At 39.5% G+C, this 26,994-nt stretch overlaps 4 protein-coding genes across 5 annotated transcripts; 3 read left to right on the forward strand and 1 right to left on the reverse strand.

Annotated features, from left to right (window-relative positions):
• The first annotated feature begins 144 nt into the window (after positions 1–144).
• Positions 145–3,067, forward strand: LOC114475931 (claudin-4-like). Its single transcript, XM_028467143.1, has 3 exons — positions 145–360; positions 1,313–1,549; positions 2,510–3,067. Exons 1-3 carry the CDS (start codon positions 226–228, stop codon positions 2,954–2,956), a joined length of 819 nt encoding a protein of 272 aa, XP_028322944.1. The 5' UTR covers positions 145–225; the 3' UTR covers positions 2,957–3,067.
• Positions 3,068–5,105: 2,038 nt separating this feature from the next.
• Positions 5,106–5,908, forward strand: LOC114475430 (claudin-4-like). Its single transcript, XM_028466204.1, has 2 exons — positions 5,106–5,111; positions 5,235–5,908. The coding sequence occupies exon 2, from the start codon at positions 5,276–5,278 to the stop codon at positions 5,906–5,908; it is 633 nt and encodes a 210-aa protein (XP_028322005.1). The 5' UTR covers positions 5,106–5,111; positions 5,235–5,275.
• Positions 5,909–7,935: 2,027 nt separating this feature from the next.
• On the forward strand, positions 7,936–9,894 carry LOC114475375 (claudin-like protein ZF-A89). Its single transcript, XM_028466110.1, has one exon. It carries the CDS (start codon positions 8,333–8,335, stop codon positions 9,296–9,298), a length of 966 nt encoding a protein of 321 aa, XP_028321911.1. The 5' UTR covers positions 7,936–8,332; the 3' UTR covers positions 9,299–9,894.
• Positions 9,895–12,605: 2,711 nt separating this feature from the next.
• LOC114475376 (methyltransferase-like protein 27) lies at positions 12,606–21,651 on the reverse strand. 2 transcript variants are annotated; one of them, XM_028466111.1, is made up of 5 exons: positions 21,409–21,651; positions 16,110–16,238; positions 14,992–15,127; positions 13,665–13,772; positions 12,606–12,909 (listed from the first exon to the last, which is right to left on the reverse strand). In XM_028466111.1, exons 1-5 carry the CDS (start codon positions 21,529–21,531, stop codon positions 12,713–12,715), a joined length of 693 nt encoding a protein of 230 aa, XP_028321912.1. In that variant the 5' UTR covers positions 21,532–21,651; the 3' UTR covers positions 12,606–12,712. The 2 variants fall into 2 exon arrangements, with proteins under 2 accessions (XP_028321912.1, XP_028321913.1); XM_028466112.1 differs by having other exon boundaries at positions 12,615–12,909; positions 13,665–13,757; positions 21,409–21,648.
• Between the last annotated feature and the right edge of the window lie 5,343 nt (positions 21,652–26,994).

The raw sequence follows: 26,994 nt of genomic DNA on the forward strand, positions 1-26,994 counted from the left end.
AAACCTGATGAGCAGGAGTTTGGCTTTGTTTAGAGGTGTTTGAACACCCTGCAGGGACAGCCCATAGGCTGCGTTTCTGTGGACCATCTTTGCGGCGTTTGTTGATCTTTCTATTATTCAGAACTGCTCTGTTTGAGACGATTTTGGGTTTCATTTTGAGGAAAAACACCAAAAGCCTGGATTGATGTCTTTGTTCTGTGCTAACGGGGGATAGCGTGGAGGACAATGGGACGTAAGGGTTTACTGGTTGGAGGCCTGGTGTTGTGTTTGTTGGGTGTTTTGGGGGTATGTTTAGCATGTGGGCTGCCAATGTGGCGTGAGACTAATTTTGTGGGATCCAACGTCGTGACAGCCCAATCGGTAAGTAGTTGACACACATACCAGATATTTTTCAGCCCAGTTACCAGTTCCATTAGATCCATCCTGGGGGAACTGGGACAAAAATTCAGTCCTGGCATTTTCTATCCAGACCAGCCCACTACATTATCAGAGACACCACGTAGAAGCCGTTATTAAGTCAGTGATTCTCAACATGTGGCTCATTATGTCTTAATTTTAATTTTTATTCCCTATCAACTTAAAAGGGGGAAACTTTTTAACCCCTTTTTTCTATTTCCTTTGGCCATTTTGCAATTTCCTTTGTCCCACTTTTGTCCCTTTTAAAACATTTCTGACACTTTTTTCAGATTTTAACTACCTTTGGCCAATAAATATCCCTTTTTCCTCTTTTTTGTGAGTTCTTTTTGACACTTTTATCCAATTTTTGTCCTTTCTTTAGTTTTTGAGGCCACTTTTCATCCAAATAAGCAAACTGTTGTCCAATAATAACCACTTGTTTCTTTTTTACCCTACATTTAGCCTTTTTTTGTTCCACTTTTTTACTATTGTTTGCCACATTTTGCCCATTTTGGTTGCCATTAAATATCACCTGGTTCCTCTTTATTTGCCCATTTTTTGGGCTCTCTTGACTGCTTTTGGCCCATTTTAGTCGCTTTACACTCCTTTCTTGCCACGTTTTTGCCACTTTTGGACCATTTTTGGCCACCTGTTACCATGTTTGCCTCCACTAACTAATTTAAAAAACGTAGCGGACCAGACCGGCCCAGATGGCCAGTCCACCCCTGGATCTATCCACGAATGTTAAACTGCTGCTCAACTTTTTAGTGTTTAAAAACTTCTAACTTTATGAAATCAAGACATTAGATTAGTTTTACTATAACATTTGTAGTTTTCATCCATATCTCTCTCTCTCTCTCTCTCTCTCTCTCTCTCTCTCTCTCTCTCTCTCTCTCTCTCTCTCTCTCTCTCTCAGGCGTGGGATGGTTTGTGGTTACAATGTATCCTCCAAGCAACTGGCCAGATGCAGTGTAAAAAACACACTTCTTCCATCACAATGACGGTCGATATCCAGGCCGGACGTGCTCTCACACTGATCTCCATCATCTTAGGAATCCTGGCCTTCATCGTCGCTCTCTTGGGCGGAGGAGCGGTCAACTGTTGTGGAGAACCTGAGCCAACGGTGTCTCGGTCCTCCTCTTCCTCCAGAAAGGTGATTATTTACTCTCCAGTGTGGTGGAGTAGAGGACAGTGACCCTCCAGGACTGCAAAAATGACCAAAAATAATTTCCATTGGTTCAAAACAAAAGACAAATGTGGCAGGGAAGTATTTTGAGTTGACAAAATGTATGGGCGCCGATTGTAAAGTTACACTTTACAACTTTTTGCAACATTTAGCACTTTTGACCAGATTTACGTGGAATTTGTGATATTTACTTTTATTGTAAAAATACAACGTCAATGTTAAATCTAAATGTAAATGTTAAATATTGAATATTAAATCTAAATGTTAAATATCAAATATTAAATCAAAATGGAAATGCTAAATGTTAAATCTAAATATTAAATGTTAAATCTAAATATTAAATGTTAAATCTACTTTTTACACTAAAATCTAAATGTTAGATCTAAATCAAATCCAAATCTAAATGTTAAATCTAAATCTAAATGCTAAATCTTAAATCTAAATATTAAATGTTAAATTTAAATGTTAAATTTAAATGTTAAATCTAAATGTTAAATCTAAATGTTAAATCTAAATGTTTAATGTTAAATCTAAATGTTCAATCTAAACCTAAATCTAAATGTAGTTGGTGAAACTAAATATTTAGCTAATATGCAAATACACTGGAAGTACCAAATTAAAAGCTCATTGACACAAACGCGCGCTATGTGCAGAGTGGTTTGTTGTTAAATGTTGCAAAAAGTTGCTGTTTTTTTAAGCATGTGTGCTTAAAAAATTGGCGCCCCATACTTTATGATTGATAAATAAAGTACTTTCTGATCTTATCTTATCTCATCCATCATTAAATAAGCAAAAAAAAAAATGTATTCATTTTAAGACACCCACATCATGAATGAAAGTTACTTTCTTCTTTATTTAATAATTTTATGATTCTATCCATCGACGTCACATTGAACAATATAAAGGACTTCATTTCTTTCTTCTCAGAAGTCTCTGGTCGGTGGCATCCTGTGTATCCTGGCAGGCGTCCTGTGTCTGATTTCTGTGGGTTGGTCAGCAGCTGCAACCAGCTTCCTGTCTAATGACCCTTTGGTTGCTTCCGCTCTGAGGAGGGACGTGGGCACTTCCATCTACATCGGCCTGGCCTCCTCGACCCTTCTTCTCCTCGGTGGTGTGCTCATGTGCTTCGTCTGTAGGACGAAGAAGAGATTTGAACCTTCGTACTATTACATGCCTTACAACTTTGGTTCATTCAGCGACAACTCAACACGCACGGCTACCCTGAGAACAGACGGTCTGAGAACAAACACCCCTTTAATGTTTCACTATCCTACACAGAGAAAGATGTATGAGTATGCAGCACAAATGCAACCCTATAATCCCCCTGACTCCAGTGTAGCCGGGATGTATAATCAACCTCTGGGATATAAATAGTATCTGAGTGAGACACTTTTCAATGTAAACCTCTAAAGAGAAATTAGGGCTCATTCACGGATATTAAACTTAATTCTAAAAATATAATTATATGGTCGCATTTCACGCGTTCACTTTACCAAAAATTTTACGATGAAAACTGTATTTCAAGAATATTAACAGAAAAATACTTCTGTGCACCAACGTTTTTGGATATTATTTATTTTGCCTTACATGTGCAGCGTTCATTTTATTGACTAAAAGGTTTCGTCATAGATTTTTTTTTTTTTACCCACATTTTACCATATTTTTTTTTTGTTTTTTAGAAGTCAACCAACCAAATTTAGTTTTTCAAAAATATCTGTTGAAAACATAAATCTAAATATTTTCCTGTGCAACGTGCATTTCACAGCATGCCTGCCAGAAGAAAAGTTTCTTTCAAAATAAAAGACTGGTTCTACATGAGAGACATTAGGTATTTATTTATTTTTGACTAGCTGTCCCTGACCCACCAGTTGAGAATCACTGAACTACACTGAACTACACAATGTTATCTTGTATTAAAAAGTATACTTAACATAACAACATAAATGTAAATTACCATATGTGTAATTTAATAGCGAGTAATTACATTTTTGACAAAGGTTAGACCACTCTATTGCTTCATTTGGAACACTAGAGCAGCGATTCTCAACTGGTGGGTCGGGACCCAAAAGTGGGTCGCAGACTAGTACTGGATGAGTCGTGGACAGCTGGTAAAAAAAATAACAAATACTTAATGTCTCTCATGTTGGACTTGTCTTTTATTTTAAAAGAACCTTTTTTTATTTAATTTTTACAAGCATGCTGTAAAATACATGTTGCAAGGAAAAATATATAGATTTATGTTTTTAAAAAACAATATATATATATATATGTGTGTGTGTGTGTGTGTATGTTTTCAACAGCTATTTTTGAAAAACTAAATTTAAATGGTTGAATTCTAAAAAAAAAAAAAAAAAAGTGCAGAACTACATAAGTATAATTAAAAACATCTGAAGAATATGTTTTTTTTTTGTGTGTAAATGAAAATTAAAAAAGACGTGTAGTGAAACTCCAGTTAATATATAATACTAGAGGTTTAGTAAGAATGTTTTTCATTAGTCATTGTGAAGCAGCCACGACTGTAAAATAACAATACATTTAAAAAAAATAAAGAAAATGTGGAGGGGAAAAAAGCTTTTAAAATGTCAATATAGATATGAACTGTACTACGTCACATCGAGCCAAAAAAAGCTATCATTTCATGCTGTATTGTTGACAAATAGATGTACATGAGCATTTTCTGATTTAGAGATAATAAGATGTACAATGTATTTTATTCCCTGGGTCTTTGAGAAGCATGTTTAGTATTTTCTAGTAGCTTTATAAATATTGTAGCATGTTGTGTATTCATTTATGTATTTAACTGTTTTAATAAATCACCTTGTGATTGACTTATCATTGCTTTGCACTGCTCAGTATTTTAGCTATAGATGCCCACCACATGGTATAAAAAAAAAAAAAAAACATGCATTATGGTTTAATTCTTCCTACAAACACAATCTAAGGACTAATATTAATATGCAAAAGCCAGGTTTGCAGTAAAGGGCCAAACGAGGATTGGCTACAGCTGCTGCTCCAACACGCCTGATTCTAATCAGTGGTTCCTGATCCAGAGCCACAGAATACTGTGGATTCTACTGCTTCTAGATTTGCTCTCAGATAGAAAACTGGTAGTTTTTTTTTGTTTTACTTTCCTTCTGTTGTTGGAACAAAAGGTAAGATGTGTGTACATATGATGTGACCAATTGCTGTTGTAAAAAGAAGAGATGTGGGAGGGACTATTTTTTATTAATTATTTTCAGTTTAAACTAAAGAACTGATGCTAATAATGACTTATTATTAGATTTGTGTGCATTGCATTGTTTTTCCTCTAAAACGTAAACTGTTGGTTAATCCAACTTATCACAAGGTATATAACTTGTACATTACATTCATTGGTGCTGTTTTTTTTTTAAACTATTAGGCAATATTATCCAGTTTGGTTGTTTGTGAGCTAAATTTATCCAATTTCCATCTTTAAGGTCTCCCAGATTTCCACTACTGTTATAATCTGGTTTGGTGGAATTTCTTCAAAACCAGTCTCAGCTAAAAGGTGACTCCTGTAATTTCTTCTTTAATGACAAAAACCTAAATTGGGAAGTTATGATCAGTTTCTTTTAGAAGATTTAAACCCCCAACCCTGTCCTTGTGTCTCCCACATTACACCTCATTGAAGAGTGGACAGGCGTTGTCATTGGAGCACTCCACAGTTCCATCATGGTGTCTGGAGCGAGACAGATTACGGGACTGGTCCTGGCCCTGATCGCCTTTTTGGGAAGCATTGTCGCATGTGCACTTCCGGCCTGGAAGGTTACGGCCTTCATTGGGGCCAACATCGTGACCGCCCAGGTAATCTGGGAAGGGTTATGGATGAGCTGTGTGAAGCAGAGTACCGGCCAGATGCAGTGTAAGATCTACGACTCACTCCTGGCCTTGCCCAAGAGCCTTCAGGCTTCCAGATCACTCGTCGTCATCGCCATCATTGTTGGAGTTTTTGGGCTCGTTCTAGGCGTGGCCGGAGGAAAGTGCACCAACTTTGTGAAGGAGGAGAGGGAGAAAAGTAAAGTAGCCATTGCTTCAGGGGTCGTCTTCCTCGTAGCTGGACTTCTGATGCTGATACCCGTCTCCTGGACGGCCAACACCATCATTAGGGATTTCTACAGCCCCATCATCACCAACGCTCAGAGAAGGGAGCTGGGGGCTTCGCTCTACGTTGGCTGGGCCTCTGCGGGGCTGCTGCTCATGGGAGGGGCTCTCCTCTGCAGCTCCTGTCCTCCACGGGACAAGATGAACTATGATGTTAGATACTCCAAGGCTCGCTCCACGGACCGCAGCGGAGCCTATGTTTAGGTCAATTATTTGTCTCCTTCTCGTGAAAATGTCCAATGTAATTTAAACACAGGTTATGGCAGTATGAATTATATATTGAGCTTTTATGTTAACAATAATTTACTCACTGCATTTGTTTTTGTGCAACTGTTTTTTTTTTCTAAAACTTTTTTCCACCATTTATTATTGTAACAATAAGTTCTATTATATTTTCTGTGGAAGTTTTATCAACTAGAAAATTCACCTTGCTCATAACTACTACTTTTAATAAACCTTTTTAACCAACAAGCAGTTTTTGTCGTGTGTGTGTGTGTGAACTGTGTCTGCGTACACTTAATCCAATAGTTACACATCAACATGCATAAACAATGTCTTTTCAAATTTTTAAACAAAAACCATTCAGTGTTGTAAGTCTTTGTGATGAAAAAGTTAAACAAAATGGTTGTGATGTCACAGCCCTGCCCAACTTTTAAACTGGAAAACTGCAATACAGTGTTAAATAAATCTGAATTCAAAATTGTGATTTGCAGTTTTATTTGACTCTTCAAGCTTTACTGTAGGCCTTTTCTCACTGGGTCTAATTAAGGCAACTTATTTAATTCTCGCCCTATTGTGAACTATATAATTAAAGAGATCTAATGTTTCAACTGGTAAAAGTGGCATAGTCCCTAAAGAAAACCAAAATTGTAGCTCCTATTATGCATTTCAACAGAGAAATCAAACATTTCTGCTTTTGCCTTTTTAACTTTTTCTCTCAGTTCAGTGCGCTTCAAATATATGTAATCCTCAGAAATGAACTTATTTATTTTATTTATATTTATTCAGTTTATTTCCGACATGGTTGAATTCACAGAAGTTTTATTTCATTTTTTTGTTTTGTACATGTCGAAAAAGGAGACGAGAGAAGCAGTTTGCTTATCTAGGTCCCGTCCCCTGTTTAAAACACAAAGTTTACATCAAAGCTTGTCTCTCTGGTCAAACAGTCTTTGGTTCTTCTGAGCACAATTACAATTTTTTTTTTTTTTTTTTTTTTTTGTTCCTCCTCTCCATCGTTGTTCGTGTTGTCCTCCTTCCCTGCAGATTTAATTCCCAGCCGTTGTTTATATACTTATATACTGTATGTATATATGAAAACTGCAATCTGTTTTGGAGCAGTTAAGGTGTGGGTTACCATGGTAACGTTAAGCCCGAAACACAACAATTAACCCAGAATATACTTTGCTTAGCCAAAAAACAGCATTATGGTTCAACCACTTAGTGGAAAAATACAGTCTTTATCTCAGTTGTGATGATGCTAGACCAATGGTTCCCAAACTGAGGTGTGTGACATGACGGGGGTGGGGGCACTTTATTAATTTATTTATTACTATTCAAAAATATGTATTTTTATGAGATTTGAAGAATAGGCCAAATTAAAAAAGGTCACACTTTGTTTTTGTTTTGCGTGGGATGCGAGGGCTCTTAGGGCTTTTCATTTTTGAAAGGGGGGGGGGGAGCAGCAGAAAAAGTTTGATAACTATTATTGTAATCGACATTTGAAGTCGGTTTTGGGATTGCTTTTACATACAAAAACTAAATATGTATAGATTCCACTTGCTAACCCAACATAAAATGTATTTCCAACCAATCTGAGATAGCTAAATATTAGGCTCTTAGTTAAATGTTTGTTGGTGGTGAGCGAGGATTGTATGTCAAACTGGTTGTTCTGCAAACTGAATGCTGCTCAAGTAAAACAGGTTTTATCCATAGACGCTGCGCTTTTCATTACTCTTCTATTGTTAAGCAGTGAAAGCTGTGCATGTGTTATGAGGATGCATATGTCTGCAAATAAACAGGTTCTGTAATGGCAATGCTTTAAAAAAAGATAAAGGAAAAGAGGTAAAAAGGACGTTGGCAATTTTTGGTTTCTAAAATTCTCCTTGCCAGATGACTAAACGGAGAGAAAATCTGCAGCTCCTGTTTCTCACTTGTTCTATCATCCTCCTCCCCTTTTCCCAGTAGAGTAGGTGTAGACGGTGCACTGTGCATCCACACCTGACTAGAAGCACAAAGGCTGAGCCAGAAAACAAAACCGAGAGAGACCACACCTTTGACAGAATAAGAGCTGGGGGAAGGACAGGTGCGTGTTTGATGAAGCTAAAGGGGAGGTTACGGTGGCCGATGGCAAACACACAGTAAACAAATGAGGTGAGGCTTATCTGAGACGCACCTGGAGTAAAGTGAAAACGCTCAAAGACGAGTCTGACAACTGAAACACGCGGTGCACTGTGTTCCGAAGAGATACTTTTTTACGGTGCTGTTTCCAAAGGTTTTTTTTAGAAACCTGATGGAGTTGATTTAAATGCTGAAGGATGCTGTTGAAGACTGATGGAAAAAATCTACTAAAAGAGGAGTAGCCTTTTTTTTCACGGACATCTTTGGAGCTCATCCCTGCACCCTGACGCCATGGCTTCGTTGGGAATGCAGATGTTGGCCAGTGCGCTCTGCCTTGTGGGTTGGGCAGGAGTGGTCATCAGCTGCTTAATGCCTATGTGGAAGGTCACGGCCTTTGTGGGCAGCACCATCGTCACCTCGCAGACCATCTGGGAGGGTATCTGGATGACCTGCGTGGTCCAGAGCACGGGACAGATGCAGTGTAAACCCTACGAGTCTCTGCTGGCTCTTGGCGCTGACTTGCAGGCTGCCAGGGCTCTCACGGTTCTGGCCATCGTTACTGGTGGTCTGGGACTCATTCTGGCCTTTGTTGGTGGAAAGTGCACTCGGTTTTTAGATGATGAAGATAATAATGCAAAGGGCAAGGTGGCTGTGGCGGCAGGGGTGATGCTGATCATCTCGGGGGTTCTCTGTCTGATCCCCATGTCCTGGACTGCCGGAGCAGCGGTGAGGAAGTTCTACAACGCCCCTATCGATGCACAGCGACGGGAGCTTGGAGCCTGTCTTTACATCGGCTGGGGGGCATCCATCCTGCTCATCCTGGGAGGGGGTATGTTCATACAATCAACTTGCCCTCTTAAACCTCATGATGAGAAAATGAGTCCCTCTGTCCGCTACCGGGCAGTCCGCTCCTCAAACGGGTCCTTTCAACCTAAGCCTCATCAGAGCTGGGTACCATCAGCAAGGTCTCAGCCTGTCGGGGTGATGCAGCCAAAGCCCCAAAGCCAAGACAGATCCACCACAAACCCACCATCGTACACAAAGCCTCCATGGGAGGACGGGCCCGAGGAGAACTCTGAGAGATCGTGGGCTCCATCAACAAAGTCCCAGATGAAAAGAGCCGATTCCTTTAAGTCTGAGAACAGTGAGGCACTATCGACGAAATCTCAGCTGAAACGTGCAGAACTAGAAGAGACCTTACCTGTGATGAGTGATGCTGAAGATATCTCAACAAATCCAGCAAGAACATACCTATAACAGGAACACATCATACACAACAACAAAAAAATACTGCATGTACTTGTGTTTACACACTGTTTACTTGATAAACTGTGGTTTGGTTGTATTTCGTTCTGAGTCTTTGGTATTTATGGTTCTGTTTAAAGCAAAGCAGGAATGGTAATGCATTATTTAGGATAAACATGACAATATGTTACATCTGCCTAACTGTTGTGAAAATAGAGCTTTAGTTTGTATAGGTTCTATAGGATTTGCTTGTAATATTAAACTAGCATGCACTATAAGATAAATCTGTCCATATATTGATCTAGTTTTCAAGCTCTTTGAATTGAACTGAACATGTTCGTATACCTCAAGGCAACATGAGTAATGACATCGCTTGAAGCTGCTAAACTTTTTAAAAGCACTGTTTTACTTATGTTTTCTATAACTCCGTGGTCACCTGATTAATCATATATGTTTAGATTTTAGAATTGGATGACTACATAAAAGATAATTGTTTTAACTGTGAAGTTTCCTTTTCTATATTCTAACGTGTGATGCATGATGCTCGAACATTTGTCTTTCCATTAACTGCTGTAATTTGACTAAACAAATAAAGGTATTTCTTTTCAGGTCTAGTCTAATAAATTATGCAAATGTTCTGCATGTGATCTCAAGGGAAGCTTTCGGAGCCCCTTTCACTGTCTTTAGCTCTTAAAATCCACAAGTTGAACTGGTTTGACAGAGAGTCAGTTTTGTTCGCTGTTAGAAGGAAGGAAGCACTTTTGTTTGTAGAGGATCCAGCATTGAGTTTCACTGAATCATATTTGCCAAACATTGTTTGGTTTTGTGGTATCATTGTTTTTGACTTTGTTTAGCACCGTGACTCATAATTGAAATTTAGTTTTATTCTATGTAATGCAATAATAAAAGGGTAGCTTAGTGACTAATATTTTTGATGATGAAATGAAAATTTTAGGGGAAAAGGAATTTAAAGAAATCTGTATAAATTAACTGCAAATTACTGTTTTAATATCTAAAAATGGTATTGGATGAACCTAATTTAAAGGTGACTTATTCAACTTAATTTTCAGTCTTGAAATGAAGTAATTGACCAAAAAAACAAAAAAAACCTAATGGGAATACAAGGATCAGAAGTTGAAAACAATACTAAATTGAGATCTTTGAAAGATTTGGTTTATGTTCGATAGAATTGTTTGATGATGCTGGTACACTGCTCTATATGGACCCTTTCCAAAAAATTTGAATATCATGGAAAAGTTTTTTCATTTCCATATTTCCATTCAAAAAGTTAAGCTTTCATAGATTATAGATCCAGGGCCCACAATTTAAACAATTTCAAGTATTTATTAGTTTATTATTTTTTTTTTTTTACATAATTTGGGTTTCCAGCTCATAAAACCCACAAAAACAGGATTTAAAAAAAATAGAATACTGTGAAGAAATCACTATTTACTTATCAGTTTATGCAGAAAAAAAAGAGGAGAAGAAGGACTGGACTGTTGGCCGATGGTTCAAGGTCATCTTTTCCTATGAAAGTAAAGTGTGGTTTGGAGGAAAATCATGACTGACTGGATATTTCACACTGGACCTCAAGCAGTTTGGCTTCTGTTCCTCACCCGTCTTCTCTTTTTTTCTGCAAAATCTGAAAAGTAAATGGTGATTTCTTCAGAGTGTTCTAATTTTTTCAAATCTTGTTTTCGTGGGTTTAATGAGCTGGAAGCCCAAATTATGTAAAAAAAACCCCAAATAAACACTTGAAATCGTTTAAATTGTGGGCCCTGAATCTATAATCTATGAAAGCTTAACTTTTTGAATGGAAATATGGAAATTAAACAACTTTTCTATGATATTCTAATTTTTTTTGGAAAGGGTCTGTATTAGCTCTAGAATAGAACATGTTTCAACAATAACCAGCACTCTGTGTCCAACACTGACACCTAGTGGTTTAATATGCACATTTTACTGTGAGTCAGAGTGACGTCACCGTCATCTCTCCCTGTGGACGCACTGTTAAAAAAAAAAAATAGAAAAAAAGAAATTGAAATTTTAGATAAAACTAGAAAAAATATTTTAAAGTCAAGAAACCAAACTTAATTTTTTTTTTGTTAAATGTATTTCAGTGTTTTCCAAAAATAGATTTTTACATTACAATGGCACAATCTCTGAATGCTTATTGTCTGAAAACAAAAATATTGCCAAACGGTTATGGGGATTTTCTACATTAGATTAAAATGGAGAGCCAGAAACAATGGGTTAAAAAGTTCATCCGTTTCATTCACTCATTCATAATCCAAATGGATGTTATCCAACACATTAAATACATCTAATTAACTATGCATTTTTTTTTTGCAGCCCAATGATACATAGTTAAACAGAATTCTATTCTATTTAGAAGGAAAAAGAAAGTCAGAAGGAGCCTGAAATATCAAATATTTAAATGATTTTTTACATTTTTGATTAGATTTTTAATGAATCTTGCCTTAATGTTTGACTTGCACACTTTTTTTGTCAGCTGATAAATAAATGAAAGCGCTGGTTCAGAGCTGACTTTCGAAAACGCCCAATTTGGCATGTGTCAAAATCTGCAGATGTCATGACAAACACTTTCATTGTAGGTTAGTATAGGAACTCTTCTGGAACCAGATTTGACAGCCAACGACAGTAGAAATGACTTTCAAAGATGGTGGACATTCAACATGGTTTTTAAAGTTTCAAACCTGGATCAGGATCCAGATCTTGACCAAACTGTATCTGGTGATAGACTTTAGTGGAATGAAGATAACCTGGCGATATCTACAAACTTCAACCTGCTGCCAAATCCACATTCTGGATCGGATCTGTATGAAGCTCGACATTTTGATAGCGGTTTTTGAAAGTCGTAAATGGGCTTTCCAATGTTAAATTCAAGAAATCGCTGAGTCAGCAATCTGGATCATGTTTGGTCAGATGTTGCATGTCATAGCCTTACATCATCCTGCAAAAATCTTGAAGGAATCGATGAAGATCTGACAGAGATATGAATCTTAAAATTTTTTCCCATGCTAAAAATAGGGAATTCTGTGACCTTGATCTTGAACCAACCTTCACCAAAATGGAATGGTCTCATCTGTGCCTAAAATCCAATTCACAGAAAAAAATTGAAATGGATTTGTCAAAAAATTGACACCATTGTGTACACAAACAGACACACAAACATGTTTCGGAAAGTAATGATTTGAAATCTCACACAGCATGCCAATGAGACATTAGTAGGCTATCAGTAGTAGTATGGATCTTAACACACGGGCATGCAGTGTATAAATATACAGGAGAACAAACATTGAAAAGAAAACTTGCAAGGTTTGATTTATTGAATAAAAGAATCACTTGATTTTATTGTGTTTGTATATCATGGGATAGGCTATCCCATATTCATATGTCGTCCACTTAGGATTTTTTGTAGAAGTAGACGGTTCCAGAAATGTAGCTGTCACTTGTTGTCGCTTTCTCCCACTTTTCAACCTGACTCACAGCTACCTTTGTCCAGAGCTTCTCTTCTTTCATCTTCTTTATCTCAGCCTCCAGGTCGGCTTTGTACTCAAGGTTGTCCTCACCGCATCTGCTCGTCATGCACACAAAGCCACCTGTGAGGAACAAAGTTAAATGACTGTAATTAGATTAGACAGTTGTACATATTTGGGATACAAAGAAATAAAAAAAGCCACAACTAACACTGCACCAATAGCAGCTTTTCAATATTTGCAATCAACAGAAAAAAAAGGCTATGTCATGTAACCAGGGGTGGACTGGCCATCTGGCATACTGGGCATCGTCCCAGTGGGCCGTAGACCCAAAGTGGGCCGCTCCGGTTGGAATGAGTGGTAACAGGTGACCAAAAATGGTCCAAAAGTGGCAAAAACTTGGCAAGAAGAGAGTATAAAGTGACTAAAATGGGCCAAAAGTAGTCAGGATTGGCCGAAAAGTGGCCAAATAAAGAGCAACCAGGTGGTATTTAATGGCAAAACATGGCAAATAATAGTGAAAAAGGGGGAAAATGTGGAACAAAAAGAGGCTAAATGTGGGGAAAAAGGTAACAAGTGGTATTTATTGGACAAAAGTTAGCTTATTTCAATGAAAAGTGGTTAAAAAAATTCAAAAAAGGACAAAAATTGGATGTGTTGAAATAGATTTACAAAAATTGACAAAAAATAGGAAAAATGGATGTTTATTGACAAAAGGAGCTCAAGTCTAAAAAAAGTGTCAGAACTTTTTCTGGAGGAATAATAATTAAAATTAAGACCTAAAGAGCCACATGTTGAGCTTCACCGACTTAATAACAGCTTCTAAGCTCACACATACTTGTCGCTGCATGAATCTTTCTCTGTCCATAAACCTTTACCTGGCTTGCACACTCTGCACAGCTCTCTGATGGCATTGACTGGAACGTGACCCACACTGAGGGCTCCAGCGATGACGACCAAGTCAAACGAATCTGTAGAAGTAAGTCCTTATCAGATAAGCAGGAGAATAGCATAGTTCAGTTCAATAAACCAGCTCGTTTTGACCTATTTGATAAAAATATGTGATAACTGCATGGACGCTATAGGGTTCAAACCCTAAGCCTGTCATTGTATGTCATTTATTAATAATCTATACTAACTATAATTTTTTATATGAAATATCTTTAAAAGGAAAATTAAAAGAAAAAGAAAAAAGAATGATCTCACAGAAAATATAATTTATAACATAAATGTAGAGGAGTAATTGAAGAGTTCTCAAATATGTCATACATCATATTGCATTCTTATAACAGTCTTATAACAGTCTTCATTCCTTGGGTACTGTTAGAAAATATCCTTGTATTTTAACAGAAAAATTTACAAATTAATTCAAAACTGTCATTTCTTTTGTCATACTATTCCTTATTTATTTCACAGAAACTGGATACTCCGTCTGTTTAATAGGGAATCTGGATTGTTTTTCCTTTTCCTAATCTTAAAAAACAACTTGGGTACTCTTAAACTATAATTGCACTCTTTTAATGGCTTATTCCTGCAGGGCGACTATAGTAGCATTTGTTTGCTTGCTTTAAACACAATTTTCTTTAACCTGGCTTTGAGATTCGAGATAAAAACAAGCTTTGCCAAAATAAGAGCAATTTGCAGTTTCAACAAACATAAATAAAGTTAATGGTGCAGGTGGATGCAAAACATATTATCACTGTTTATCACATACCTGCAGAATTTCATTGTGTGGGATTGGGAGTATGTTTTATCCAAAATCTTAAAGATGAGTAAAGAAATAAAAAAATGATATTATCAGCAGTTAAACAGTTTGGTATATGTTAAAAATATACCAAATAGATTTTTTTTTATTTTTTTATTTCTTATAGATGTAAGAATACATTGCGCTCTCATGCAATAAAAATCTCCTTCAAAATATATATATTTTTTAATGTCTGCTACATACAACTCCACGACCAATATTTGGGTTCCAACCCACAAAATAAAAAGTTCTGCAATGAATTCAGTAATTAATTACAGGTCTAGAACCTGGTTTGACACATTTCTACCTCTGTATTATTCTTATGTTTTGTATAAAAAATAAAATGCTAAAAAAAATAAAAAATAATTTGTGGGAGTTTCCACACCTACAGTATACACAGTATCTTCAAACTATAACAGCAACGTTGCTTTTACTAAGAACATTAGTCATAATCACGCTACCTTTAGGTAATGGTAGTGGCTCTTTCCCCAAAATTGATATCTTTAACTCTTGGTATAATCCACTTCTGTTGGCGTGCTCCATCATTCTTGTGCTTCCATCAATGCCCACAAAACGTTCAAAGCCACACGCTCTCAACTGTAAAAGACATGTTACCACTGTTGACACACACACATGCAAACACGAGCAGCAATAAAAGGATGTGTGCATGTCACAGATTGTTGTAAATTACAACTTCATTCATTGGGTGCTTTACAGCAGCGGTTATCCAGGAAGTTTGATGTCATTAGCATAAAGTCATCTTAAAAATGTAAATCCTTGTCTTAATCAGAAATAAAATGGGTTAAAAGTGACCAAAAATGGTGAAAAAGGTGGTGAAATGGGATTTTAAAAACCACAGACATTGGTTAAAAGTTGCAAATTAGAGTGGCCAAAAACAGACAGAAAAGGTGGTAAAAAGGTTCAAAGTGTCAATATTGGCTTAAAAGTGGCAGAAATGAGGGGGGGGGGGGGGGGGGGGTTGTGGTGTGTAATTTAAAAAGTAGAACCATTAGTTTAAACTGGCAACATGACAAATCGTGAATGTGGTTAAATTGGAAAAAATAAGCTTGAACTATACTGAAAAGAGGGTAAAAGTGACAATAATGGGTCAACATGGGACGTGAGGTGGGAAAAGGGTTCAAAAGTTCCAAAAATCCCTTGAAAGTGGAAAACATTTGCGGGAAAGGCATTGAAATTTAATGAAGTAATGAAGCAAAAATGAAACACATTCAGTTAATGGCAAGAAAGAGGGATGAAATAGTTTAGAATATGGCAAGTTTGGTGTAAAAATGGGCACAAATTGTTCAGAAAATGTGTTTGTTGAAGGCATCTGGCAACCCTCTCCCAGTGTGTCTCGACCCAACATGGGGTACCGACCCCAAGGTTGAGAACACTCGCTTTACAGCACTTTATTGGCTGAAAGCATTTTACATTCACACATACATAAGCTGTGTTTGCATTGGTGGTGGAATAGTGACAGTTTCTTAATCTTTACCATTTGTTATTTGAATCTGATTTGCATAGAATAATGAATCCATACGTGTGTCACTTGTGTGATAATGTTTGTCATGTTTCTCACATGCTTGGCTACAGCTCCTGTACCACAAGCAACATCCAGGACACGGGCCTCAGCTCGGTCACCTTGGTAATGGACGTTGGCGCTTTTTGCTGCTTCAATCGGTGAATGGAATTCCAGAATAGCAACATCCTGAAAACAAGCATCAAAACACAAGATATCTAATCTTTGTTATTTCAACTTTTACTACTGGTTGATTTCCTGAACTTCCAGGCAATCATTGGTAAATCATTTCACACAATTAAACCCAGAGCAACTTGGAACAGAGTATTAACTGTACCTGATAATGATGGACTATTTTATTATGTTCAGACTGTAGGTGACTGACCTCTCACTTCATAATTCCATATCAATCTATGGTTGATCAAAGTTTGTCTGGCAGACACTTGTGGTTTTATAACCTTTATAAAAACTAGAGGTTGAAAGCAGAGACAAAAATTCAGCCCTGGCATTTTGTGTCCAGACCAGTTCAATTCAACTGTATTTATATAGCGCAAAATACAACAAAGCCATCTCAAAGTACAGAACAAAACAGTTCATAGTAAAAAAGAAAGAACCCAACAAAATCTACATGAACATGCATTTAGCGACAGAAGAAAAACTTTATAGGACTTAAATCTCCAGCGGAACCAGGTTCAGAGGTGGCAGCAATCTGCTTTGACTGGTAGGGGTTAGTGGACAGAAGGACAAACAGAACAGGATAGAAGAATAATCCATCAGAGAGCTTTTTTATAGGCAAACAAACATTCTCTCCAGGCAGTATGAACTAATAAAGTATGACCAGCCCACTACATTATCAGCGAAACCATTTAGAAGCCGTTATTAATTAATATTCTTTTGGCCATTTTGCAATTTCCTTTGTCCCACTTTTGCCCCTTTTAAAACATTTCTGACACTTCAGATTTTAGCTACCTTTGGCCAATGAATATCCCTTTTTCCTCTTTTTTGTGAGTTCTTTTTGACACTTTTATCCAATTTTTGTCCTTTCTTTAATTTTTGATGCCACTTTTCATCCAAATAAGCAAACTGTTGCCCAATAATAACCACTTGTTTCTTTTTTACCCTACATTTAGCCTTTTTTTGTTCCACTTTTTTACTATTGTTTGCCACATTTTGCCCATTTAGGTTGCCATTAAATATCACCTGGTTCCTCTTTATTTGCCCATTTTTTTGGGCTCTCTTGACTGCTTTTGGCCCATTTTAGTCACTTTACACTCTTTTCTTGCCACGTTTTTGCCACTTTTGGACCATTTTTGGCCACCTGTTACCACGTTTGCCTCCACTAACTAATAACTAAAAAAAAAAAAAAAAGCCCAAAGTTGCTCATAAGCAGATATGACCAGAAGCAATCAAAAGAAAACAATTACCAAAAATTCACGTTGAACAGAAACGTTTCCATCATTTGGATCATTTCTGCATAAGATTCAGGAACAGTACAAGCAAAGACCTGCTGTGCTGTTTACAAAATATGCATATAGCTGCAAAAGAAGCATTAACATGTCCTCTGGGGATCATAATGTAACAATATGTTACCTTAAAACGAACAAAGGCTACACCGTCCACAGATTATAATCTCAGTACGGAGGTAAACGCAGTACGTGACACCAGCATGTTGACAGTTAAATAAATCTGTCCCCACACAAATAAAATCTGTATATTATTACAGAATAGTCTTTTTGTTAGTTTAGTTATCTTACCAGGAATTTAAAACTTAAGATTAGCCACAGGTGTAAGAAACGTTGATGGTCTGTAGATGTTGCAGGAGGTGAAGTAAGAAGGTGGCAGAGTTATTGCACAATGTGATTTATTTTCAGGTTAACAAATTGTTTTGCCATAATTTTATTTGAAGTTAATGTCATTAATCATCAATATCACCTGTAAAAAAAAACAACAATTAATTATTTAAATATGTTTTTAAAGCTATAGGGAGCCATTGCAAGAGTAAAAAAGCCACATGAGGCTCCAGAGCTGGAGGTTGCAGACCCCTGCCCTAACCTAATCCAATAAACAAAACATGTCAGTTCTCTTTTAAAACAAAAAAAAAAACCAAAAATTATTAATTTTCCAGTAGTACGCATGTGCACATATACAATCTCAGTACAACACACACTCAGTACATGACACCGGCTTAATGTGCACGCTTGATATGTTGCAAGAAATTAGCATGTGTTGACCGACATGATCACATGTTCTCAAATTCAAGGTATATTTTCTAGCTTTTCAAATCCGTTAATTCATAAAATTATTTGATATTATTTTAACTGTATAGGATTTTTTACACTGAATTGTCTTAATTGAGAAGGTATTTTTTTCGACTCTCGAAGGACTTTAATCAAGGTGAGATTAGGTAAAAATGGCTCCTTTGAGAGTAAAGGTTACAGACCCTGATCTAGTTGGACTTCAGAACCCTGTGAGAGCACAATGAGTAACTTTAGGATGATGGTCCCTCAAAATACACAAATTCAATTAAACTTGACAATATTTGCCAGCACTCACTGTTCTTCCATGTTAATTTCACATTTCTTTTTTTTATATTATTATCAATTTTTCAAAGCTCTTTTTGACAGTTCGATCAAATTTTTTTGGCCACTTTTCATCCACATGTAACCCACCTAAGAATTATTTATTTTATTTTATTTTTTTAAATTAAATTCTGATCATTATTTCTTATTTCTTTTATTTCATTGTTTGTAAATATTGTCGGTTTTATTTTGAAAAACCGGAACTTTATTTTGGATAACCGGAAGTAGTATGCTTACATCTGCGATGTAACTTAACATCGCTAATACACACGGTGGAGTAGGAGTTTCTGTCCATGAGGTTAGGAAACAAGAGAAAAAGAGGACGGAGAACCAAAGAGGTTCTTTTAATTGACCTGGTTTCCTCCGTGAAAATCACCTTCATGGTCAGTTCTTTTCTTTGATGCGTGGAAAAAAGTGAAGCTCCAGTCCTTGTCCACAACAAGGCTGACCAGTGATCCAGTTGATGGCGAGCATCCCAGCTGAACTTTGAGCCTCCACATCATCACTCAATGGATTTTGTGGTAGGATTGTGTCAGTCCCACTGACTGACACCAACAAGAGCCTATTTTGGATACTTTTCCTGACTTTGACTATCCCCCGACTTGTGGCTTGAACTTTGATTGGATCCACTGAGGAAGAGTTTCATTTGGATATTTTATGTTTTTATTTCTCAGTTACTGGGCCCAGAGGTATTTCATTTTTTTTTCAAAAAAAAAATAACAACTCATATCTGTGTCCAGTGGTTATTGCTATTACTTTTAAAGCTCCTATGAACCTAGGTAGTGACATGTACATTCCCTGAAGTGGGTCACACAAATAAGCTACATTTTGCCCATTTAAGCTACCTTTAGCCATTACACATCACCTGGTTTCTCTAAAAATTGTCCATTTTTTGGCAACTCTTGGCCGTTTGTGGCCCATTTTAGTCACTTTTCGTTATTTTCTTGCCTGACTTTTGGACCATTTTTGGCCACCTGACTGGCCCACTTAGGGCCGACGGCTTACCGGGATGATGCCGGTATGCCAGATGGCCAGTCCACCCTTGGTTCAAAGTTACAGGTTGAATTTTGGAGGGATAGATTTCTAGAATGGAGTATCCTACACAGTCAGGGTAGGCAAGGTAGGCAGTGCCTACCCAAGGGTGAATTGATATTTTGATTATTTGTTTTAATTATAATATAATTATGAATTATTTATTTTTCAATTTCCGATAGCCTACAGTTCCTATAAGTTTGAAAGTGTCCGCATTTGTGCTTTTCATAGCCCAAATCGCTAAACATTGCTATTTCCTAACCGCTGTAAGGCAGGAGGAAGCCACACCCCTTCTTAACAGCACGTTGCCCATAGTGTGTTTTTATGTTTGCGCATGCGCAGGCAGTTCCCCAAGATGACAACATTTACGTAAAAAGGCAGCTTTCTACGCTGCCTTTGGACATAACCGCGCTATGCTAAATGCTATACGTAGGTTCCCAGTGCATCAGTGAATTGATATCACGTGACCGCTGCTGTTACGTTCTCTAGCTAAAAGCGGGATATCACTACAGTCAGGATGACAGCGCTAGAGACGAAAAAGAAATTTTTTGTTTTGAGGAACAACGACAGCTTTTAAAAGATGTGAGACCAACACCTGAGCTACCAGACCTTCAGCAAAGGTAAGGTCAGAAAATTGTTCGTATTTTTTACAGTGAATGGAAGGATTGGCTTTGTGGATGAGCCTCACTGAAGCTGTTCCGAGTGGTTGTCACTTTCTCCGTGTTTCTCCGATTTTGATTTTGTTAGATGGCTAAATACTTGTTCATGTGGATCTTGTTGGGTTTTTTTCTTTCTTATGAATTTTATATTTTAATAAGCGCATTGGGATGACTTTGTTGTATATTGCGCTATACAAATAAAGTTGAATTGAATTGACACTTGTCAGCAGAAACATATGAAATTGTCATTGGTGTTGACATTGGTCGATTTGGAACGCCCTGCCTGCCCAACTCTAGTGCTCACGGCACGTCACTGAGCCTATACCAGATGTGAATGTTTGTTCTTGCTTTTAGTATTATTAATCGCAGGCTTTATCCAAATAGGACAATAATTGATTTTATACTTCCCATTAGACAGAAATCATCCAATTTGCTCAGACCAAACAGGATATGAGGACCGCAAGAACAGAATCTAATGTATTTTCACTTTGATTTAAACAAATTAATATTGTCCTGAAAAAAAAGAAGAAGTTTAAAACAAAGTCTCACTGTTTCATCAACTTTATCATCTAAAACAGTTTTTAAAATTTATCAGTTTAAAAAAAAATAATCATTATCAGAAATACTTCATTGGTCCCAGGGGTAAATTACTACTAGAAACATCAAAACAAGAAACGCTAAACAAAGAAAAGAAAGAAAAAGGAAAACATACAGAATTAAGTAAGACTGTTAATTAAATAAGGATTAAATACAAGTGCACACATTACAGTGCAAAAAAGACATCAAATTGAATTAAATACAACAATACAAACATACAAATATAATACAGGTATATACAAGAATCAAGAAGGTGTCAGGTTAAAGAGATATGCAATGACCTTGCTTGTGCTGATAATTCATGTAAAGTCTTAAACTCACATCAAACATTTCTATTGGTTAGAGATGCATGAAATGCTCGTAGTAGGCCGGTACCTACAGTATACAGCTAATCATCCTCTTACATTTTACAAATCTCTTGGATCACACATGAACATTTGTTTACTCTAAAATACATATTTCACTAAAGTCAACAGGACGTGCCATCATTACCTGATCATAGGTGTCTGCCCACTTGTTGTAGAAATCCATTTTTTCCCCAACCAAAGTGTTCTTGTGAACTGAATTGATCATCTTTTTCACATTCTCAACTGTTCTGGGCATTTTTTCTTCCATTGTGATGACAGATTAAAGGAAAAACTGTTCTGCAGAAATATTCCTGCGAAGCAGAAACAGGTAGAGAACATTCATGTGCAGGTTTACAATCCAATGTTCACAGAAATTAGAAAAAAAGTTTCTTTGAACTTTGAAGTCCATACTAGGCGGTGTCTAATGCTGGCAAAAATTAACCTGTACAGATTTATCACACTTGTTGTTGTAAACCCTGTACACATAATGAGTGATATTTTAAAACTTGTGTTGATCAAGGTGCAATAACAGATTACAATATTGTGATCAGAGTTACATGGCACGAATATTCCTTAAATCAGATAATTAAGGAAAAAAGAAAAAGGGTAGCTTGTTTTTTTTTTTAAAGCCGATTTAGTTTGTCCGATAACATTTTGTTAACTTAAAAACTGTTTAATCTCATGTCAAAGGTGTGACCCTAAAGCTTCAGAAAGAAGAGAGTGGGAAACAGTTATGGGATGCAAGCTCACGCTTGATCGCCCTGTATGTGGCCACCTTTGATGAGGGTGTCCAGTGTTAAAAAGGCTGAAAAAACCCCTGATTCAAACGAACACCACCGATGACGCGTCCTAAATTTAAATCCTTCCCATATCTGAGACAAAGCTCCCACGCCACTCTCAAACGGTAAATGTTATGTCACTACCGTCTTTTGGCACAATGATTTAACATCACGTCCTGTTTAATAATTCTGAACACACAATTCCCTTATTCATTAAGAGCTCTATTCTCCCATTTGCGTAAGTCCAAAAAGCAGAGCAGCGGTGCTGTTTTTGGCTGCGCGCTGTTCTCCCCCTGTACTTAAGTCAGTCACTACGTGCCTCCATCCCTGTTACGCACTGTGGGTGGAGCAGCCCTGAAATGTGGGTGTTCTCATTCATATCTGGTTTTACACGCATTCTCTGGTGTGCGTAAGTCTTTTTCCTCTTACGCGCTTCTAACCCTGGAATAAGTGCAGCGGCCCGATAAGGTGAAACATTAGATTGCACTAGAAATATGGACTTAATTATATTTGAAGCCACACGGACTTGTGCGTCATGCAGCAGCAGCTGTGAGGGCCTGGAGGACGGTAAATTATCGCAAATAAGCCTGGCTGGCAGGTTTTTGATTCGGTATGAGATACATTTAGAACCAGGCTTTCAAAGGAAGTGTAACTGGCCTTTGGTTTAGGATAGATTAGGAGAGAGGAATGATAAATAGCTGCTACACCACCTCCACGGCCTATGTCTCGTGGCATATGAGTATTTAAATGACTGGGAGGAGTGGCTTCATTTAAACTAACATATTCATCTTGATACAGCCATGTTTCAGTTAAACAGAATAAATCGAAGTTATTTTCTGAGTTAAGGTCATTTACTAGTAGAGATTTGGATCTCAGTGATCTAATATTTAATAGAGCACATCTAATGGTTTTATGTTTTAGATTTGAGATTTTAATTTTTTTCAGATTTTTATAATTGATAGCTCTTTTATTTGATTTTATGTTAAAATCATTGTGAAATTTGGGTCGGGCGACAGACACCGTCTCCATAAAATAATATTCATCACCATCACAACAGTTGTCATGGCGATGAACACAGCTATCATAATAGCAATGGGAGGGAAACTGTCCTAAGGCAAGTGCAGATGGGCATGGAGGACTCCACCTCTGTAACATGGTCTCATTCATGAGATGTCATAACAGTGACTGTGCCATGTTTTCTGATAGTAGAGATGCTCCCTCCAAAGTAGGGTGGATTCCATCTCTTCCTATCAGATTCGGTTTTCCCCAGAAGGATCTCCAATTATCAATGAAGCCCACCTCGTTTTCTGGACACTACCTCGATAGCCAGCGGTTAAATGATGACATGCGGCTATACATGTCATCACTGGTCAGATTTGGTAAGGGACCAGAGAAAATTACGGAGTCCGACATTGTTAGAACATGTGCGCGTGTTTTTAATGTCTGGGTGGCTGGCAATTATTTTCTTATCCTCTGTCAGAAGGAACTGGAACATCAACGATGAAGAAGCCTTTGATGTAATTCCAAACTTCTTTAATGAACTCTTGCAGTGCTTACATGGGGGTTGAATAGTAATGTGTGTGTGTGTGTGTGTGTGTGGTTTTCTGGAAACAGTAGAAAGGAGGTAAACATAATTAGGATATGGTTGAATGCAGGTAACAAACCAACAGGCAAACAAATGCACCCTGAACAGGCCAGCGGTCTGAGAGCCAATGGCTCCACCTCTTGGATGTATTAATGTACTGCACTCAACTATTGAGGCTGCAGTCGTTGCAAAGGAGTGCAATATAACATTAAACACTATGGAAAACACAGTTATAATACAGTAAATAATAGTCACTTTGATGTATGTTATGTTCAGGGAACCCTTAACTGACTAGCCACGTGTCAGGCTGCCTCTAAGCTGAGTGAAAGACTACACTTAACATGCATAGAAACATATACACATATATTGCAAAACACTAGGCTACATGGCAAGTATAACTAAAAGGCAACAATACTGTAACACAGGGGGACTTACTTGTTATTGACGCACACAGATGCAGCACATGTAACAACAACGTAACAAAGAGAAACTAGTCCGGACTTAAACAGGTGGAGTGGAATGTACCATTGCAACAGGGGAACATGGAACAGTCCAAATGACACCGACCTCAGGGGGTTTTCTACAGCCGCCTCCTAATGTGCATGGCAGATTAGTAATAACAAAAAGCCCATGTGGTTAACCGCTGTCTGTCGGCATAACAGGTAAGACAACAAGTTTAGCTACCGGGCGTCGGTACGTGTGTTCCCCAATAGTCACTTCAGCCGCTCTGACCTGTCCATCCGAACTGGGAAGAACCTGTGAGACCTTACCCACCGGCCAGAGTGCCCATGGGAGTTGTGCATCCACCACCATGACGACTTGTCTGACTGTCAGAGGTGAAACAGTCCTTTGCCACTTCTGGCGGTGCTGAAGTGCAGGTAGGTAACGCTGAGTAAATTGAGTCCAGAAGTGGTCAGCGATCACCTGGCTGTGGCGCCACTTACGCCTGCCAAGCTGTTCTCTTATGCCATACACAGCTTGAGGCAGGGAGGCGTCCCGCCGCCCCATGAGCAGCATGTTTGGAGTGATTGGGTCAATGTCTGCAATGTCAGAGGATACGTAACCAAGCGGCTTAGAATTAAGTATTCCCTCCACTTCGATGAGGACAGTGTGCAGTAAGTCCTCGGAGACACTCTGTCCTTGGAGAACGACCTGGAGTGCAGATTTAACTGAGCGAATTTCCCGCTCCCACGCTCCCCCAAAATGTGGAGCGTGTGGGGGGATAAAGTGAAAAGTGATGCTTTGTTCGCTGAGCTTCTCCTGCAGTTGGGGCTCCATGGCTTTGAATGCCTCCTGGAGCTCTCTGTTGCCTCCTCTGAAGTTCGTACCCTGGTCGCTTATTATTTCGAAAGGCCTTCCTCTCTGTGCAATGAAACAGTGTAGGGCCATGAGGAAAGAGTCAGTGTCCATACCACTAAGCAGCTCAAGGTGAACACAGCGAGTAGTGAGACATTTAAATATAATGCCCCGCGGTGTGCGGGCCCGGGGCGGCCTGCCTCGCCGGTTTGGGGGGTGGGTGTGCTGGGGGTGTGCTGGTGTCCTCACCGGGGTTGGGGCGGGGTTGCTTGGTGCCTCGGAGCGATGCTGTTTACTGGGGGGCGGCGCTAGCTGTTCCGGTGGTGGAGGTTGCTGTCGGCCGCCTGGTGGGTCTGTCCTGCCATCTGCGGACTGGTGGGTGGGTCCGGGGCATCTTTGGCTCGGGGCTGCGGTTCCGCACTTGATGTGTGCCATTGGGGTGCCTCCGTCCCCGCGGTGGGGATCGCCGGTTGCTCGCGGGCCGGTGGGGGGCGCTGCTCCGTGGCTGGCGCTGCCCGGGGGGCGGCGGGCCCTGGGCTGCTGGCCCTGGGCTGTCCGGAGCTGTGCGGTCCTGCTGGGCTGTGGCCGGGTCCTGGGCGGGGGTGGGGGGTGCGTCCCGGGGGGCTTGGCCCGGGGGGTGCTCCTGGGGCCCGGGATAATTGGCTGGCTGGCCGGGCCGGTCCTGGCGGGGGTCTTTCGGGGCGGGTGCCGCGCCCTTGCATACCTACTGGTACGGCCCCTGCTTGGGCAGTGCCCAGTGAGGCAGGGTGTCGGGGATGCATAGGGGGCCACATCCCGGCAAGGCGGTCTGGCTTGGCCCTTGGAGGGGGCCCTGGCTTTAAAAAAAAAAAACTGAAGCCCGTGGCGCGGGCGGCATCAACAATAGGTGATTTGGGGCGCCATGGGGGGCTAGGTTGGGGTGCCTGGGGGCCGGCGGGGAGACTTCCGGCGGCCCCCTGGTGCCTTATGCGGCTTGGGGTGTGGTCGTCCTCCCTGGGCGGGCTGCTCCTGGTGCTGCGTCCATTCCGGGTCCCTCTGGCCTGGGGTCGGGTCCCTGCTGGCTCTGGGCTCGGCGGCGGGTGCCCGCCGGCTGCCCATTCGGCGTGGCTCTGGTCGTCTGCTGGGCGTGGGCTTCGGCTCCTCCGCTGGGGTCTCGGGCGGGGAGCTCTCTGGGCCCTCCCCTCGGGGGGTTGGGCGCGGGGGTGTGGGGGGGGTGGGGGGTCTGGGGGTTGGGGGTTGGATCGGTGGCGTGGTGCGCTGGGTCCTTGGCTCCTTGGGGCTTTCTCGGGTGTGTATGGGGGGGGCGATGGTTGCCTCTCGGCTTGGGATCTTGGGGGCGTTCGGGGGGCTGCTTGGCCATGGGGTGGTCGCCGGGGGCCCCCAGATTGCCCGCTCTTGCTGCTGGCCTGGCTGCTTCTTCGGGCCCGGGGGCGGCTCGTGGGTTTTGCAGTGGCGGTTCTTGGAAATACATTTGTCATGGATGCACTGGCCTTGGGCTGTGGGATAACACTCATACTGGGCTCAACCACAGACACGTTGTTCCCAAATACCTGTTTTATGGAATTTCCACTCACTTCTTCCTCTGTTCACAGCCACCACCATTATTCCTAAGCCGCACACTGGTCACCAAACTGGCTTGATAACTCAACAATAAGCACAATATACACAACCACAATTTCACATCGCATCACTTGAAACCTATCGACTACTCCCCACCCATTCCATTTCCTATCTTGTATCCCTCTTCCCTGTTAACTTCCCCACCCCTCTCCAACCCCTCACCTTGGTGTAACACTGCCCTCTCTTTTTTACACCCTCCCTTTAATAAAATATTTCTTACCCTTCCCTAGGGAGAGCTGGTGATGGTCACAATTATGCAATGAAATAAATACATTTATTTAATTGCAATAACAAAATATGCATTGCTGTTAAAAGATTGCACTTCTTGTAGTGTTAACCTTCAACAGAATGTGCAGACAAGAAAAAAAAAAAAAAAAAAAAAAAAAAAATTAATAAATATAATGCCCCAGCGTTTTTCCTGTCGCCTGCCTATCTTAATAGTAAACGGGCC

This window comes from Gouania willdenowi, chromosome 14 (genome assembly GCF_900634775.1).
Source record: "Gouania willdenowi chromosome 14, fGouWil2.1, whole genome shotgun sequence".
Classification (NCBI taxonomy): Eukaryota; Metazoa; Chordata; class Actinopteri; order Blenniiformes; family Gobiesocidae; genus Gouania; species Gouania willdenowi.

Coding starts and splice junctions, on each gene's coding strand:
- LOC114475931 (XM_028467143.1), top strand. CDS start 226: ATGGGACGTAAGGGTTTACTGGTTGGAGGCCTGGTGTTGTGTTTGTTG. Junction 361..1,312: donor ACGTCGTGACAGCCCAATCG/GTAAGTAGTTGA, acceptor TCTCTCTCTCAG/GCGTGGGATGGTTTGTGGTT. Junction 1,550..2,509: donor CCTCCTCTTCCTCCAGAAAG/GTGATTATTTAC, acceptor CTTTCTTCTCAG/AAGTCTCTGGTCGGTGGCAT.
- LOC114475430 (XM_028466204.1), top strand. CDS start 5,276: ATGGTGTCTGGAGCGAGACAGATTACGGGACTGGTCCTGGCCCTGATC.
- LOC114475375 (XM_028466110.1), top strand. CDS start 8,333: ATGGCTTCGTTGGGAATGCAGATGTTGGCCAGTGCGCTCTGCCTTGTG.
- LOC114475376 (XM_028466111.1), bottom strand. CDS start 21,531: ATGGAAGAAAAAATGCCCAGAACAGTTGAGAATGTGAAAAAGATGATC. Junction 16,239..21,408: donor GGGCAGACACCTATGATCAG/GTAATGATGGCA, acceptor GCTTGTTTTCAG/GATGTTGCTATTCTGGAATT. Junction 13,773..14,991: donor GCCACTACCATTACCTAAAG/GTAGCGTGATTA, acceptor TTATCTGATAAG/GACTTACTTCTACAGATTCG.